Below are 18,995 nucleotides of genomic sequence, written 5' to 3' on the forward strand. Positions count from 1 at the left end.
CATGGAAAATGCTGAACGTGTGTGTCTTCTCACATGTGGGGAGGTTCTTTGTAAAGGAATGGAGGTCATGCATTTCTAGCACTTTGCGGACTGAACCCAAGGGTACAACTTTTTTCTGACTGCTAACAAAGGCACGCATTCATGCATAACACATTTTAAAGGTGAAACAGTGCTTAACAGGAAGAGATATGTTGTTTATTTCTCTCTTTTTTTTTCTCTCTCTCTCTCTTCTGCGCCAACGTGGACTTGTAAAGCAGAGAGACGAGAAAGTCCCGTTTCTGACCGACCGAGTGGCTGTGCCGGGGCGAGAGGCCATGTTGTTTACACTGTCGTCTGCTCGCAACCAGCGCGCTGGCTGGCGTGGAAGGGGGAGAAGGCCGAGACCCAGCAACCAGCGTGAGAACTCGATTTTGGAAAAGTTATTACCTAACCCACCCATATAACGGTTGGGTGTTAACTTTTAGGCTCGGTGATTCGTTAATGTGAATCAAGAAAAATAGAACACACAAAAAAAGAAAATCTTCTTAAATATTTATTTTCCTCCGGAGGGGGGGAAATGATTGTGATTGAGTGTCTGCCCTGTGGAGACTTGGGCGAGGGTTGTGTTAAAAAGAGGACCGGACCTTTGTTCGGGTCAGCTCCACTGACTGACTCAAACTTCTCGGTCACAAGGCTGCTGTCTTCACTGGTTGGACAGCGGTGTCCGGATCATTTTACCTTGTGAAAAAGAAAACTTCCAGTTTACACACGTGTGTGTGTGACATACTAGGCCTATGTGTTTTGGGAAGGGGTAACGAGAGCTCTGTGAAAGTTTGAAGAGACAGACGTACACATTAGCGAGCATTGCTTGAGCGCGGAGCCCACGTTGGCGAGCTGTTTTTGTAAACTTGTGTGCGTTCCCCTGCCGCCAGCAGAACGGGAGGAGAGGTGGTTTGGGCAAGGAGCCGAAATGTGTGGTGCACGCAGCATTTCTGTGTGAGAGGGAGGGCGGAAAATCCCCATGCTTTGCCAGTGAGTGTGTTGTCTCGCCCATTTGTTTGGTCTAATCTTTTTGCCAGAGAAAAGGGGTCATTCGCTACAATTCACAAGGCTCTGCTTCCCCAACGTACGAAGAACCATCAGTGATCAGCCAGGTGTAAAACTTTTCACAACTTTTTCGATTTTCAGCTTCGGCTGTTTGGATAACATAACTTCCCAAGGATCAGCCTCAAGTCTTTCTGCCAAACCGAGGAATTATGTGTTTAGAGACAACAACGGTTATTACTGTTTTGTTTGCGATTGTTTATCCCAACACAAAGGGTAGTGGAGGATTGCTGAGAATATCGAAGACAAGACAGGTCCATGCAGGGACTGTTGAGGATTAGTGGACCAAATCTGAGGAAAAGGCCTGGGTTACCTTGACTTGTGTCGGAAGGAGTTCAGTAGGATCTAAAAAAATGGCGGATGGTGAGTATACTGAAAATGAGAAGAGAGATCTATGAATCTTGTGAAACTTGACAGTCATGCGTTTTCGTTTTAATTAAAACAGGACTTTTAATATTATTAGTCCCCCTCCTCTTCATCTCTCTCTCTGTGCCTCTCTCTTGTCTCTCTCTCTCTCTTTCATACACACTCACTCACTCTCTCTGTGTTCAGTGTTCTCATAATTTCGCTTATGAAAGAGCTCCCCCTTCCTTTTGGGGAACTATTTGCTCTCACTTTTACTGTTCTTGTTCTCAGAACTTTTCCAGATGCCGCTCCAGAACTCTCCCCTGTCTATTCCCTCCCTGTGGCACCAATTGCCTTCCCACTTTCACCTTTGTGGAGCGACCTAGTTATTTCCTGCTTTTCTTCTTTATGCATCATGCAATCGCTTCCACTTTACACTTTGGGCTCAGTCTCACTATATCATGCTCACTCATTCTGCAGACCTACCCTGCTGTCTAAAGTCTAACTTGGTCAAATTTATTTAGTCAAACCCTGCCTCCCCCCACACCTCCCCCCTCTCTCTCTCTCTCTCTCTCTCTCTCTTTCTCTCTCTTTGTGCCATGAACGTAAATATATCTCTCAATGATGTGTGCATGTTCAGTGAATGTATGTGTCACTATTGGTTACATACCATGAACAATCCATTAAATTTATTTCAAAATGATTTATAGTAAACTAATTTTTCCAGATTATTAAACAGATAATTTGTAAGACTAAGTTCATTATGGAACACAGGGTTCGCTATCCACAGTTCAATAATCAAACTTCAGATTAATCAAACTGTCCATCTATCCATGACATCTTAAAAATGAATAATTGTTTCAGTTGTTTTTCATGTATATTGTCACCCAACCCAAACATTCAGAAGTTTTTGTGTTAATGTGAATAGCGTAATACTTAAACATAGTCTGTACAAGCAAGATTGACATGTGACACTCTCAGATGAACGTGTGCATGTATACATTTAAAACATGTGTAGTGCAGTGTACTCATGTTGGACATCAGTGAACCCCTTTTTTTTTTCAAAAATACAAACGTCCTTTCGTAAATTGATACTGGTGTATATTGTGATTTTTTTTTTAAATCCATCAACATTGGAGTTAAAGTGTACTTCATTATGTATTTTGTATTATGTATTCATTATGTATTGTGAGTTTTACTAATTTTATATATATGTATGCCTATGGATCTATAGACAAGACATGATATATATATATATAGAGAGAGAGAGAGAGAATAATAGACCAATGGACTAAAGTCAGAGATTTTTTTTTATTGTTTATAATGTAAAGAGTACATAAGATAAAGTTATGAATATTAATATTATCAGTATGTTATACTTCAATAGTAATATTACTAATATTATAATAATCAGTAATGTTTGTTGCCAATTCATGAGTTTGTATAGTTCCATATTGTGTAATTCAGTGATTTATAAAGCAGTACACACAAGATGTAACCAGTATGTGTAGTCCCAAACTGTGTAATTCAGTCATTCCATTTTCTACATTTATAGCAGTATGCATGTTGTCAGTGTGTCACACTCACAGTCAAGTTAGAGGGAATGCTTGATGAACAAATCCTCTTCCAAGGACTCAGTCTGTTGTCAGCAAATGCTGAGCTGTGTAACATTGTTTTCCCAGATAGCAGGTAAACACTCAGCTACTCTGCTTGTCAGCCTTGTACAGAATGCTGGTCTACCTGACAAATCAATACACAGCTCACCTGCCCAGGATTGTGTCTGACAGTGACACACACAGTCTGGCAGTGGCCTTTGGAAGGCAGAAAGCACAGGCACCAGACAGTGCAAAAATGTGTGTGTTGATGTGAGTGTCAAACAGCCAGTACCTCATGCTTTTCTTTGGTAATTTTTGATACTATTCATTCCCTCAGTTCATGCTTTGCTGTGTGAAAGAATATCAAACTAAGAGGTTTACTCAAGGGTACTCAGGCAACAGAAAGATTAAAAAAAAAAAAAAGGATAATAACAGTGGTTTAGTGCTTTAACAAGCACCTGTGACTGGGTGAGGCTGGATAGAACTGGAGTGTCAACTGGGTGTGGAGCCACCCTGGTTGTGATGTTGGGACACACAGTGGTTTGTCAGGGTTGTAGATGTCATCCAGTGTTGATGGCAGAGTCATTCACTGTGTCATTGCTGGGATTTAATAGCAGTGTTTTCTAGTGTCTGGTGCCTTGATGGTGTCTGGACTCTACCTGTACAGTGGATAGTGATTTGTATGGACTCTACCAATACAGTGGATAGTGATTTGTGTGGACTCTACTTATACAATGGATAGTGATTTGTGTGGACTCTACCTGTACGATGGATAGTGATTTGTGTGGACTCTGCCTGTACAATGGATAGTGATTTGTGTGATGATCCTGTGACTTAGGATCAGTGGGGCATGTTGTTTTTCATGGAGTAGTGGTGATGGTCTTGCTGTGACAGTGTCCAACATGAATATTCAGGTGAGCATCCATCACCGGTGTACTACTGGTGGTGTGTGAAACTGAAGTATGTGGTGATAGTTACCTTTGCGCGGTGTTTAGTGTGTTAACTGGGTATTTGAATTCTCTTCTCCCCTTCTTTCACTTGCTCAGCTCTTGTTCTTTCATTCTGAAATCAAACTATTTAAGTGTTATTTAATTTTCTTGATTATCAACTTCAATCTGATTGCAGCTAGTTTGATCTTTAGTTAGAATCCATCATTTAACTCTTGTTTAAAAGTTCATCAGACAAGAAAGAATATCAGGTGTGATCTTGACTAAGTCTGAAACCTGTAAGTAAAAATAAAATTGGTTCAGTCTCATTTTGATTCATAAATGTTCAACACACAAGAACAAAGCATTCCGGTACAAGTCATGATAAGCTCATGTTGATTATTAAAAAATATATATATTCTAACATATAACTTTGATTTTGTCCTCTGTTTTGGAATGAGAATTATAAACTGTAAGTTGTAACTGACTGTGAGCTAAGACAAATCAGATTTTAAAAATGAACAGGTCACTTGTTGGCATTCACCTATACTGTCTAGAAAGTAGAATGGGGTTAGAATTTCAGAACGATGTAACACTGACAACAGCATGATGCAGAAAAACAACAAACCACCATTGATCTGTCCATGCCTCAGTTTTGTGTTTAGTGATCTGACTTTTCTAAACCATAATGAGAAATATTTTCAAGAGAGTGAAATAATCCTTTGATTTCACATCAGAGGCATAGATCTGATAAAGACTAAAAGAGTAAATCATCAGCATTTAGTCAGTTATAAACTTATACATGACGAAAAATCTATATATGAATTTTTTTTATCATTAACTTTAAACTGGTCATGAACAGTTTTGACATATATGATGACAGCTGTTGAATAAACATCCAGACCTAAGTGATGAGAACTGTATTGAAATTTGAATGTAGGATGATTCATAGTGGGGTTATTAAGGGTTGCCATGGAAACAAGTGTTCTCCACTGGCTGTGGGACAGGCAGAAGAGGTAAATGTTTAATGGACTGACAGCCTGATAAATGCTTGCTTCTGGAGCTGTTCGCCTTGCACACCATTACACTTTATTTTACATGGTGAGTTCAAGGAAATCTTAGAATATGATAGATCTCCATTGATAGTAGCAACACCAGGCTGTGTGAAATTGAAAGTCAGGCTGTATTCCCAAGGGAGACACCTGATCACAGACATTGTGTACAGGCGTGTTGTGGTTCATTTACTTTAATGATTAAATTTGTGTATGAAATACATTATTATACCCACACATTATGATTGATTAAAAGATTAATTTACCAAAAAATTTACCTTGGTATATTTATTTATAATCTTTTTCTCAAATTAGCTCATGTTCATGTTTACTTGTTAGGAATATTCACTTGTAGTGTGAACTTTTCTTTAAACAAAATCATGTCATTCTGAAAATTTAGACTGTGTCACTGTTTTTATGGGGAGGTGCATGTTGAGAAATCTCTTCCAGAAACTTGTAGAAGTTCATTGACCTCAAACTTTATCATACTCATAGTGTACATTTAAACTTAAAGAACATGATGTTTAGCATGCACACCTTGAGAACTGTGTGATCATGCACATGAACATGATGAAGGCCATGGAACCTCAGACACCAGCAGGTGTGCACATGGACAGGTCTGGAAGTGGAAGAATGGAAAACAGCTCCACCATCAGTACTGGCTCTCCATGCCCTGTCAGGATGTGACACACGGTTCACAAAAAGTAAAGGACCACTGAGGAACTTGAACAGTTTTCTTCATCATTGAAAATGTTGAATTGATTGATGCTGATTTTTCAGCAGATGGCAGTGAATGCAGCCAGTGTTATGAGGACCACTCATAACCAGAGGTGCTTCACAAGGAAAATTCACAGCTGTCATTTATGAATCACTGATTAACTGTAAATTTTTGTCAAAATAAACCAACGAATTTTTCCAACATATTTTTCAAGTTGTTCATGGAGCAGATTTGCCTGAAACAACTGTTTGTGTGGTCAATGAGAGGCCAGTGGTTGACCATCAGCAGCCTTCATTACTTGATGATTGAAATCCTATCTCAGTTTTTTAACATGTTATGAAAACATGCAAAAATGAATCGGACCTGAACTTTTTGGGAAAGTCTGCAGAAAAGGAATGGATTGGACCAGTAGACTTTAGTCTGGATAAGTGTTGGTCATGGAAGATGCAAGAAAAAAACACTTGGCTAAAAAAATAAATAAATAAATAAACCCTGCTCAAATGATAAACAAAACTCAGCTACCTGTGGATCACATGCATGTACGACATTAGTGGGTCATCTTCAGTGCTGGTAGTCCGTAGGGGTCCTTCACTTCAGTGAATTAATTATGGGAAAATAACATGTTCTGGTGTGATGATTTATTGTATGTGTGGGGCATATGTTGAATATTATGTACATAATGAATAACTGTTAAAAAAAAAAAAGTTTAAAAAATAGTTGAAAATGCAAAATGTCGCATGAAAAAGGTGATCAATAACAAAATAAACAAAACCGGCTGCTGTTATGCCTTATTTAAAACACTAAAGTTTCAGTTAAAATCACTTTTTGCATCTGAACAGAAAGCCAAACACCCCAAGGGGATGTCGAGAATATTACAGTTTAAAATATTAATAGCATCCCTGCCTTCTGGAAATTCTGTGCTAGAAATTTCCTCTTTTCTATCACTGTCTTTGTTTCTGCCTTTTTTCTTTCTTCACTGTTGTCTCATTTTTCTGCCTTCCCAGTCCATCCCCCTTTCTTTTTTCAAGCGAGCCTTAATTTTTTTTTTCTTTTCCGCAGTCTGAGTATGATGTGCCATCTGTGCTGTTTTGCTCTAGCGATTAGGTAGTGAGATGTAAACACTGGGATGGGCACTAGCTGCCCATTCTGCAGTGTTATTTGCCTATATATGGCCTTTTTATGTATTTTTTGTTTGGCATTTGAGTTGGGTTTTTTTCCTTTTTAACGATATTTTGTAATCTGAGGATGGTAAATTAAGTGGAATGACTGACGTCCTAAGCATGGCCTAGTCAAGTAGTCTTATTTGCCGTAAGGAGTTAAATGGTTAGGATACTTTGTCCTGAACTGTGTTTTGTGGGTTTGTCTTGTTTTATTGTAGATCTGACAGATTTTTGTTGACATGGCTGAACATTTGTATGGTTTGACAGTCCTGATGTGGCCCTGTGCAGTCGGCTGGACTATAAGCAACAAGAATAAGAAAGCCAAACCTCACCTTAACATCTTTGAAACATCGCCACAATCATTAAATTGATGATTAATTTTATCACACCAGACATCCATTGAAGTTTCTCTTTTTTTTTTTTTCTTTTTTTTTTTTTTTTCCCCATCGAAAATGGTGTCGTGTGTGATGTGAACATTCAACAGTTTTACTCAATTTAAATTTAATATCAATCCAAAAAAAGAAAAGAAAAGAAAAAAAAAGGGGGGTTTTATCACATTTGTTGCAAAAATGCAAGCCTAACACTGTAACAGTGGACATTTTTCTAAATACTAATATTACTATTACTAATAATCACTAAATCAGCTAATGAAAGCCAGTCAGTCCGTTGAAGAAACAGCACAGAACTATTGTGTGGTATTTATAAAACAGTCTGTTCCTTGAAGACATTGTTTAAGATCAAACCAATGCATGCCATTTCATTCCCCTTTTGACAAACATTCATGTAGAGGATGTACATGTGACTATGGTTCAGAAACTGACAAGACTTTAAGTTTTATTAATAATATTAATAATGTAAAGAACCTTTTCATTGAGGAGGAACTGGAGCTGAGAGGTGTGACCTAACTGACAGCTGTGTTTGAATGGGGTGAAAGAAACAGTGGAGCTCCAGGGGGTCAGGCCATAGCCAGGTTCCTTCTGGATTGTTGTGGAAGATTTCTACTATGGTTGGCATGGTGAGGAGGGTTTTGTGGCAGACTGCAGTAAACACTGTTCTGACAAGGGAAGACTGCCAGGCCAGAAATAGGGTAATGTGGGCTCCACACACTAAGAGATCCATGGCAGAGAAACACAAGGTGCTTCATCATTGAAAAAAATTGCAAATATCCTGCTTGATTGTGTAGATCTATGTCAAGAAACCCATTGTTTATTATTGTTTCTATTTCACCTCTTTGGAATAAGAAATGAGGCTGTGTTGGTCCATTGGTTATTTGTTTGTGCAATACTGTAGTAGTAGTAGTAGTGTGTTTGTGTGTGTGTGTGTGTGTGTGTGTGTGTGTGTTATGTTTGTGCGCGTGTGTTTATGTTTGCTTTTACTGTACTTTTTACTTCAGAACTTCAGAAAATATTATTTTGATAGTCAGTTGCTGTGAGTTAGATGTGCAAATTTATGATGAAACAAATAACACTTTGGTGTCATATACTGTACCATGTCAAACTGATGCAAACTAGGCCTATTGGTTTGCTCTGCTTGGCCAAATTTCACACGGCTAACAGTGAAAAGACGCCCCCCCCCCACCCCCCACCCCTCTCAGCCAATCATTGATTCAGTGACAGAAAGTGAGAAACAAATTTATACAGTCATGATACAAACTCTGAAACTGACAGCTGACCTTGCTCTGGTCATCCCACATGGAGACCAGCCTGTGGCCTCCATGTCAAACATTGCTCCCTCACTTCAAAGGGTTCTGCCAGACTGGAGATAAGAGGGTTAAGAGAAGAGTGTCTCTGCAGGTGTGCCTGGTGGAGAAGGTGTGAGTAGAAAAGGATGGTGGGATGAGGGTAGTGGCACACACAGCTACAAAGGACAGTCTACACAGGGGGAAGATTTATTCCTGGCTCTGTGAAATTTCCACAGTGTGGGGTTGTCAGGAAGGAAGGAGGTATGTTGGTAATCTGATCATTGGTGTGAGCCCAGAACACACTGCATGACAACGTTTTTAGCCTGCTGACAATGGTTCAACCCTGAGAAAGATACAGAAATAGCAATTTTCCCCAAACTTGAATTGGCAACATGTGCATAAAGTGGCCCAACACACACACACACACACACACACACACACACCCCCCACACACACACATTTATGAATCATAATGCCAACACAACCTTTGTATTGGTATGCTGCTGCTTTTTTGTTGTTGTTCAGATTGTTTATTTTCAAAAACAATTTTGATATAGGTAAGACTAAGAAAGAGATTTCTTTGTTAAAAAAAAAAAAAAAAAGTGTGTATGTGTGTGTGTGTGGGACAGATTTGTTTGTTTTTAAAAACAATTTAGATAAGATACAGAATCAGAATCAAGTTTTTTATTTTGTCATTTGATTCTTAACAAGGTTTATAAGACATGCATGTGTGCACAGACACACATATCACACACAAAAAGTAAGTTAACAATAAAATGAAATATAGAACAAGAAATTGATTTAGTTCTGCATGTTATGACATGTTTTTTGTTGTTGTTTTTTGCAGCAGTTTTAGAACATGTTCCAAACATTCCTCCAAGTTGTCTTCCAGTATCAGCTGACAGGGTTTGATAGTATTTGGAAGGCAGTTTTGCTGAATTTTCTGTTTGAATTCTTCTCTAATTTGTTTGTATCGTTAGCAGTCATGATCTAAGAAAAGATATTCATCCGCAATTGTTTGCATTGTAGTAGGCATTGTCTCAATTTTGGATGTTAAAATAGCTACCCATTTCCAAGTACTGAAAGATCAATTCAGTATACTTTTAACTTGCTCAAATGACAGGGTTTTTTTATATTATAATTAAGAATCCTTCAAGTAAGGTTCAGTTCTGTAATCATGGGTTATTTTATTATGAAATTTAATGGTAATTTTGATGTATTTTCAGACATGTTTCTCTTCCAATACAAAAAAACACCACCTCCCCACCACTGACTCTTGTGTATGGACACACCACCCCACCACTGACTGACTCAGAGTGTGGACACACCACCCCACCACTGACTGACTCAGAGTGTGGACACACCACCCCACCACTGACTGACTCAGTGCGTGGACACCCCACCCCACCACTGACTGACTCAGTGCGTGGACACCCCACCCCACCACTGACTGACTCAGAGTGTGGACACACCACCCCACCACTGACTGACTCGAGTGTGGACACACCACCCCACCACTGACTGACTCAGTGTGTGGACACACCACCCCACCACTGACTGACTCAGTGTGTGGACACACCACCCCACCACTGACTGACTCAGAGTGTGGACACCCCACCCCACCACTAACTGACTCAGTGTGTGGAGGGGCCAGACAACAGAACAGGATTGGGGGCATGGGGAAGGAAGGATGAATAGGGTGATTAATGAAGTGACATGTAATCAGATCAACCAGAGTCTGCAGTCAGCCCTGTGCATCTGGTCCTTTGTTAGAGGTTGCCTGGGATTGGGCTGGTCTCTAGTTAATGTTAAAAGTTGCTTTTACTTCACACTGTTAGTGTTACTATACAATTGTAGAAAATTCACCAAACTATCAAGTATTAAGTAACTTAAGAAAGCTTAGGCAAAATTGTTTTTATTTCAAGGCACTGTGTCTTTGACATTTGATTTTGATGAATTATGGTTTAAATACAAAAATAACTCATGATGTTTATTCTTTTTCAGTTACTGTGTCAGACTGCTTTTCAGGTTCCACTCTTCTCCCTGTGTCTATCTGGGTATACTTTATGATATTTAGTATCCTCTCTCTCTCTCTCTCTCTCTCTCTCTCTCTCTCTCTCCATTATATATACCCTGTACCCCCCCACCCCACCCCCACAGGACAAGGATATATTAAAATGACTGACATACTGCTCTACAACAATGAAGATGGTTGATAGCATGATTTGATTTGTGAAAATTGTTGCATGACAACACTGGGTTTTTGTCAGTTCCTGTCAAATGGGAACAGACATGAATGATATTTTGAATACACATACATTTTATAGTTAATAAATAGACAAATGAATGTAACAGACTGAAGCAAAACAACATGACATAAAAAGGTGAGAGCTTCAGAAACAAAATGGATGTTTAACTAAGCGAGTGAGTGAGTGAGGGTGCAGTCTGTCCTGAAAACAAGCAGAGTATCCCATCCCTCACATTCTCCCTCCTCCACCCCCTGGCACATCCCCCTTCTCTCCCTCCATTTCCTCTGCCTGTGGGACAACCAGGAGCTCAGTTCTTAATAATTATGCATATTTACAGTTGCTGCATCCATTTTGCTGGCACCATTCCCAGATCTGGGACACTGTGTACAGCACTTCTGTTGAAAGACATACTATGTGTTCTTTCTTCCCCCATTCTCATTCTCTCCCCCATCCCCCACTCCTAACTGCCACACCCATTAGTCAGAGGGCAGGTGATGTAGAGAACAAGGTTGTTGACTTGTTCACCATGCTGGTCATCAGACAATCTGCCCACAGTGTGGGTCACTGCTGTGGTCATCATGCACACGGGCAGATAATATACAGCAACCACATCTTCTCAGCTCACTAACTGTATGGTGTTCTGTCTTGTGTTTTTTGTCTTGAGTTTACTGTTTGCTCTGACACTGCCACCGTCAGGACCTTACCGGACAAGGTCTGGAGTTTACTGTTTGCTCTGACACTGCCACCGTCAGGACCTTACCGGACAAGGTCTGGAGTTTACTGTTTGCTCTGACACTGTCACCGTCAGGACCTTAACGGACAAGGTCTGGAGTTTACTGTTTGCTCTGACACTGCCACCGTCAGGACCTTACCAGACAAGGTCTGGAGTTTACTGTTTGCTCTGACACTGTCACCGTCAGGACCTTAACGGACAAGGTCTGGAGTTTACTGTTTGCTCTGACACTGCCACCGTCAGGACCTTACCGGACAAGGTCTGGAGTTTACTGTTTGCTCTGACACTGTCACCGTCAGGACCTTACCGGACAAGGTCTGGAGTTTACTGTTTGCTCTGACACTGCCACCGTCAGGACCTTACCGGACAAGGTCTGGAGTTTACTGTTTGCTCTGACACTGTCACCGTCAGGACCTTAACGGACGAGGTCTGGAGTTTACTGTTTGCTCTGACACTGCCACCGTCAGGACCTTACCGGACAAGGTCTGGAGTTTACTGTTTGCTCTGACACTGCCACCGTCAGGACCTTACCGGACAAGGTCTGGAGTTTACTGTTTGCTCTGACACTGCCACCGTCAGGACCTTACCGGACAAGGTCTGGAGTTTACTGTTTGCTCTGACACTGCCACCGTCAGGACCTTACCGGACAAGGTCTTGAGTTTACTGTTTGCTCTGACACTGTCACCGTCAGGACCTTACCGGACAAGGTCTGAAGAAGACTGTGCAGATTCCCTCTCCCTCTCTCTCGTCTCTCTCTGTATACCCCCTCTCCCACACCTTCCTCTTAAAAAATAAAAAAATTTTGTGTTTGCTTTTTCCCTCTTTTTAAAGGCAGGTTGGTGTTTTTTAAAGCCATCCCAAAGTTTTATTATCCTTATTTATTAGTGATTCACTGCATGATTTCCTGTGGTTTTATTTCAGGTCAACCAGATAACAGCCCTGTGCTGACTGTGAAAGATGTGATTATCATCGCCAGTGTGTGTGCCGTCATCATCATCACTCTTCTCATCATCCTGATTTGTTTCATCTGTCGACGCAGAGCTACTGGTATGTTAGTTTGGAGAGATTTGATTTCTGCAGTGTTGATTCTCTCTCTCTCTCTCTCTCTCTCTCTCTCTCACCCTCATTTCCTCTCTCCCTTGCTTGATCTCTCCTTTTTCTCAGTGTAGTTACTCTTTTTCTATAGTTTGAAGGGAAAAAAACGCATTACAATAGAGATCTGTGACATTGTCTGAGATAATTGCATTATAATTTATGCTTACAACAGTATTTTCATTCTTTCTTGAGTGCAGTGCAATCTTACATCATCACAGTTACAGGGTTCATAAAAAATAATAAAACAACAAAGTTGCGTTCTTTGTTGAATACAGTGAATACTGGACACAACCAGGCTGATACCGCTGGAAGTTAATAAACTTGTGTAAAATATTCTCATTCTGTATCAAGCACAGTGCCATGGTGTGTAGAAACAGGCGCTACTGCAATGTCTGATTTGCTGCCAGAATTCTCTGCAATGCAAAGCATTTGTGGAGGAAGAGTGGGCTTTTGTTGTTGAGCACAGCGCATTGGGAGGGAGTGCTGCATGACTGTGTGGGTGTGTGCATGTGTCATGTCTGTGTGGGTGTGTGCATGTGTCATGTCTGTGTGGGTGTTTGCATGTGTCATGGCTGTGTGGGTGTGTGCATGTGTCATGTCTGTGTGGGTGTTTGCATGTGTCATGGCTGTGTGAGTGTGTGCATATTTCATGTCTGTGTGAGTGTGCATGTGTCATGTCTGTGTGGGTGTGCATGTGCCATGTCTGTGTGGGTGTGCATGTGTCATGTCTGTGTGAGTGTGTGCATGTGTCATGTCTGTGTGAGTGTGGGAGCATGTGTCATGTCTGTGTGGGTGTGTGCATGTGTCATGTCTGTGTGGGTGTGTGCATGTTTCATGTCTGTGTGGGTGTGTGCATGTGTCATGGCTGTGTGGGTGCACATGTGTCATGTCTGTGTGGGTGGGTGCATGTGCCATGTCTGTGTGGGTGTGTGCATGTGTCATGTCTGTGAGTGTGTGCATGTGTCATGTCTGTGTGGGTGGGTGCATGTGTCATGTCTGTGTGGGTGGGTGCATGTGTTATGTCTGTGTGGGTGTGTGCATGTGCCATGTCTGTGTGGGTGTGCATGTGTCATGACTGTGTGGGTGTGTGCATGTGTCATGTCTGTGTGGGTGTGTGCATGTGTCAGGTCTGTGAGTGTGTGAATGTGTCGTGTCTGTGTGGGTGTGCATGTTTCATGTCTGTGTGAGTGTGTGCATGTGTCAGGTCTGTGTGTGTGTGCATGTGTCATGTCTGTGAGTGTGTCTGTGAGTGTGTGAATGTGTCGTGTCTGTGTGGGTGTGCATGTTTCATGTCTGTGTGAGTGTGTGCATGTGTCAGGTCTGTGTGTGTGTGTGCATGTGTCATGTCAGTGAGTGTGTGCATGTGCCATGTCTGTGAGTGAGCATGTGTCAGGTCTGTGTGAGTGTGTGCGTGTGTCAGGTCTGTGAGTGTGTGCATGTGTCATGTCTGTGTGAGTGTGTGCATGTGTCATGTCTGTGTGGGTGTGTGCATGTGTCAGGTCTGTGTGAGTATGTGCATGTTTCATGTCTGTGTGAGTGTGTGCATGTGTCATGTCTGTATGAGTGTGTGCATGTGCCCTGTCTGTGAGTGTGTGCATGTGTCATGTCTGTGATTGTGTGCATGTGTCATGTTTGTGATTGTGTGCATGTGTCAGGTCTGTGAGTGTGCATGTGTCAGGTCTGTGTGAGTGTGTGCATGTGTCATGTCTGTGTGAGTGTGTGCATGTGTCAGGTCTGTGTGAGTGTGTGCATGTGTCAGGCCTGAGTGTGTACACTTCAGGTCTGTGATAGTATACACATTAGGTCTGTGTATGTACACATGTATGTCAGGTCTGTGTGCCAAGGTAGGAGGGGTAGTGGTATGCAGACCTATTTCTGCAGCCTGTCTGGTGTGTGGGGTTGGGGGATACATGTATTTGGAATGGGTGTTTCTGAAAGTTGCCTTGCAAAGTTATGTTTCAGCTGACATCTGACACTAATCTTTCTCTCTCACTTTCTATCCTTTCCTCTCAACCCCCAAACCTCTTACCGACATTTTTAGCACTAACTTTCTAGAACGCAAGGGGAGTGGATGAAAAGTATTGGTTTAAAAGACAAAGGCATGATAATAGACATTGAAAGAGGGCAGTTTCAGGCTATCAAAGACTAACGTTTTATTTTTTAACAAGAACATTCAGCAGAGCTGGAGAAGAGGATTGTGTGTCAATGGAAAGTGTTAACTACATGTGAGTGTGTGGGTGTGTGTGTGTGTGTGTGTGCATACAGCTAAGTGTATAATGTGAAAAGAAGAAATGTGTGTGAAACAAAGTATTTGACCTGTATACAAGGAATGGCTTGTGTGCAGTGTACACCTGTAATGTGATGCTAATTGCTTATCATTATTCCTTTTTATGTTTCAGCCAAAGCATACGAAAATTCTGGAATGTAAGTAAACAGATTTCTTTTTCTTTTGATTAAGATTAACTTTGGAATAGGAGATTATTAATGAAAATCTGGTTTTACTTTCATTTTTATAGTGATACATATTACACATTAACTTAAAATTTTTAAAGTTTTGTAACAAAGAATATGGTAATGAAATTGCAACTATGGAGCATACGGTAATAAAACTTAGCATTGGGGTTTTTTGGAGGAAAAGTATTCTCTCTCTCTGTTCTGATGATGATGTCAGTGATGATGCTGACAGACATGCCTCACAGAAAAGGTTCTGTAGTTCTTGGTGATTAACAGTCTGGGCTGGGCCAGAAAAGAGATACACTGTGTGCAGTGTTGTGTAATACAGCATACACAGTGAAGATATTGTGTTATCCAGTGTCTACAACAAAGATGTGTGTAATACAATGTTCACAACAAAGGTATTGTGTGATACATTGTGCACAACAAACATATTGTTATCCAGTGTCTACACTAAAGATGTGTGTAATACAGTGTGCACAACAGATATATTTTTTATACATTTTGCACAACAAAGATACTGCGTGATACAATGTGCACATCAAAGATATTGTATAATACAATGTGCACAACAAAGATTTTGTGTGATACAATGTCCGCAACAGATATATTGTGTGATCCAATGTTGGCAACAAAGATACTGTGAAATACAATGTGCAGAACAAAGATTTTGTGTAATACAGTGTGCACATAAACTGATAGATGTTGTGTGACACAGTGTGCACACCAAATGTGTGATATGGTGTGCACAGCTAAGAAGTTGTGTGACGCAGTGTGCACAGCAAAGATGTTGTGTGACAGAGTGCACAACAAAGGTGTCGTGTGATATGGTGTGCACAACAGAGATATGTGACACAGTGTGCACAACAGAGATATGTGACACAGCGTGCACAACAGAGATATGTGACACAGCATGCACAACAGAGATATGTGACACAGTGTGCACAACAGAGATATGTGACACAGCGTGCACAACAGACACATGTGACACAGCGTGCACAACAGACACATGTGACACAGCGTGCAGAACAGACACATGTGAAACAGCATGCAGAACAGACACATGTGACACAGCGTGCACAACAAAGACATGTGAAACAGCGTGCACAACAGACACATGTGAAACAGCGTGCACAACAGACACATGTGAAACAGCGTGCACAACAGACACATGTGACACAGCGTGCAGAACAGAGACATGTGAAACAGCATGCAGAACAGACACATGTGACACAGCTGCAGAACAGACACATGTGAAACAGTGCACAACAAAGACATGTGAAACAGCGTGCAGAACAGACACATGTGAAACAGTGCACAACAAAGACATGTGAAACAGTGTGCAGAACAGACACATGTGAAACAGTGTGCACAACAAAGAAGTTGTGTGACACAGTGTGCACAACAAAGACATGTGAAACAGTGTGCAAAACAAAGATGTGTGAAACAGTAAGCACAACAAAGATGTGTTAAACAGTGTGCAAAACAAAGATGTGCGAAACAGTGTGCACAACAAAGATGTTGTGTGAAACAGTGTGCACAACAAAGATATGTGAAATGGTGTTCACAAAGCTATTGTGTGTTGTGCAAACACACACGTTGTGTGACACAGTGTATGCAACAAAGAAGTTGTGTGACACAGTGTGCACAACATGGATGTTGTTGCTGTGACTAGTATAAAGAATGAAAGAGTTACTTAGAAACATAATGGTGACAACAATATTTTAAATTTCATCAAGCTGTTCACTGCCAGGGAATTTTGTGGAAAAAAATTGAAATCTTTTGTTTTTTAAAGTGCTCTCCCTTTGAAGATTCAGGGGTAATTAAAAAAAAAATGATACATATATTTTTAAAATACAAGATACAAAAGCAAAGTAAATGTTTTACTTTTAATGAAAGTGAATTATGGAATCTGAATCTGAGCTTTTCCCGTTTATTTTTTTTTCTTATTGTAGTTAACTATTCAGGCATTTCAGAGTGATGTTTTTTTACTCACTTGTGTAAACAAATTGAGTCTATGTTTTAACCCGGTGTTCGGTTGTCTGTGTGTGTGTCTGTGTGTGTGTGTGTGTCTGTGTGTCCGTGGTAAACTGTAACATTGACATTTTCTCTTTAACTACTTTGTCAGTTGACACCAAATTTGGCATAAAAATAGGAAAAATTCAGTTCTTTCCAGTCATCTTGTTTAAAACAATATTGTGCCTCTGGGATGGGCACAAAAAAATAAAGAATGAAGCCTAATTATTTGCAAACTGCATTTACTGTTATATTTATATTTTTCGTATTCTCTAAACTTGGCACTTTGATCTGATATTCTGACCCAACAGCTAGAGCAGTCATTATTATTATTTTTTGTTCAAACAGGAACTTCTTTTGCTAAGCATGGAAGTTTTATTTATTTTGCAAAAGTTTTGGTGCAGATAGTAAAGAAGGGAAATTACTCTGTAATGCTAGGGGGAGTTAATTTGCTTTAAACTGATCTTTCTCATCTTAAACATTACATTTTGAAACAAGAGAGGCAAGGCCTTCAAGACTCACTTATGATGCACTTTTTAAAAAACATCCAAGCTTTTTATGTATTGAGTATAATTTCAAAATGTAATGTTTAAGATGAGAAAGATCAGTTTAAAGCAAACTAAGTCCCCCAGCAGAGTAATTTCCCTTGTTTTAATGTCTGCACCAAAACGTTTGCAATAAACAAAACTTCCATGCTTAGCAAAAGAAGTTCCTGTTTGAACAAAAAATGAAAATAATGACAGATCTTTTGTTGGGTCGAATATCAGATCAAAGTGCCAAGTTTAGAGAATATAAAAAATATAAATACAACAGTAAATGCATTATACTCAATACATAAAAAGCTTGGATTTTTTTAAAAAGTGTATCACAAGTGAGTCTTGAAGGCTTTGTCTCTCTTGTTTGTTTTTGTTTTTTTGTTTTGTTTTTTCATCAGAAAAGTCTATTTTCACATCCATAGAATTATATTCAAAAAGAAAACAAACAAAATACACTTTAAATAGCATGGTTATAGTCAGATTGTACCTGTTGAAGAAAATAAGACAGGTATTTTGTTTATGATAATAATCACAATGCTTGTAAACATGTAATAGAGTAACTGTCCCAACACTGATAAACAAGGGTTCTGTCAAGATAAAAAGTTGAATCAGTTCTCTGAATCTCAGAAACTGAGCAGTGAAGTCTTTTTTTTCTTTTTTTCTTTTTTTTTAACACCAAAGAGAGTTCCTCCTCCATCAGAGTGGGAAGCTCATTGATGACATTCACTCCATCCTGGTTGCAATTGAGCTGATAAAGTGTATGCTGTGCATCCATTTTGTATGCTCTAAAAAGTAGCCAGTCAACTGATCAGTGATAAAAAGTGTGAACAAATAAATACAAGATTCGCGTCCACTGTCTCTCAGCCCTGGGTTTCATGAAAATTGTTGATTATTGGTCCAGTTCCTGCTAGATGAAGACTGTGAAAAACCATTCCCCGAAGTCATGGCCACAACCCTTTCCCACAACCTGTCTGGTCTTCAATCTATCGTTTTACATCACTTCACTCTCTCTCCTCCCCTTCTTCTCAAATTACTCAAAAGTACTGCACCCTTTGTGTCAGTCATTGTCACCTGCTCAAAATTGATGTCTGATTCAGCGATTGGACAGATGGATTGGACAAAGTGTTGAACATTGCTGTCAGTTTCATCACTGTCATTATCATCACCTCCAAGTTTAAACTAGTCAGAGTGTAGGAATCGTGGATCAAAGAAGCTGTAAATGATGGGCTGGAGCTGTGCCGGTCAGGATTTATCCCCAGGGAGCACTTCGCTAGCCAGAGTGGTCTAGCCTAGATACTGTGAAAGGTCCTTTATATATATATATATATATATATATATATATATATATATAT

At 40.2% G+C, this 18,995-nt stretch overlaps 1 protein-coding gene across 5 annotated transcripts in view; it reads left to right on the plus strand.

The window, feature by feature from the left end:
- The window catches only part of LOC143291690 (nephrin-like), a 154,827-nt gene that overhangs the window by 118,426 nt on the left and 17,406 nt on the right, over positions 1–18,995 (plus strand). For all 5 annotated transcript variants that reach the window (XM_076601709.1, XM_076601710.1, XM_076601712.1 and 2 more), the window contains exons 18-19: positions 12,464–12,589; positions 15,037–15,061. In XM_076601709.1, coding sequence (XP_076457824.1) covers positions 12,464–12,589; positions 15,037–15,061 — 151 coding nt within the window. The remainder of the gene's footprint in view (positions 1–12,463; positions 12,590–15,036; positions 15,062–18,995) is intronic.

The sequence above is a fragment of the Babylonia areolata genome, chromosome 17, assembly GCF_041734735.1.
Source record: "Babylonia areolata isolate BAREFJ2019XMU chromosome 17, ASM4173473v1, whole genome shotgun sequence".
Classification (NCBI taxonomy): Eukaryota; Metazoa; Mollusca; class Gastropoda; order Neogastropoda; family Buccinidae; genus Babylonia; species Babylonia areolata.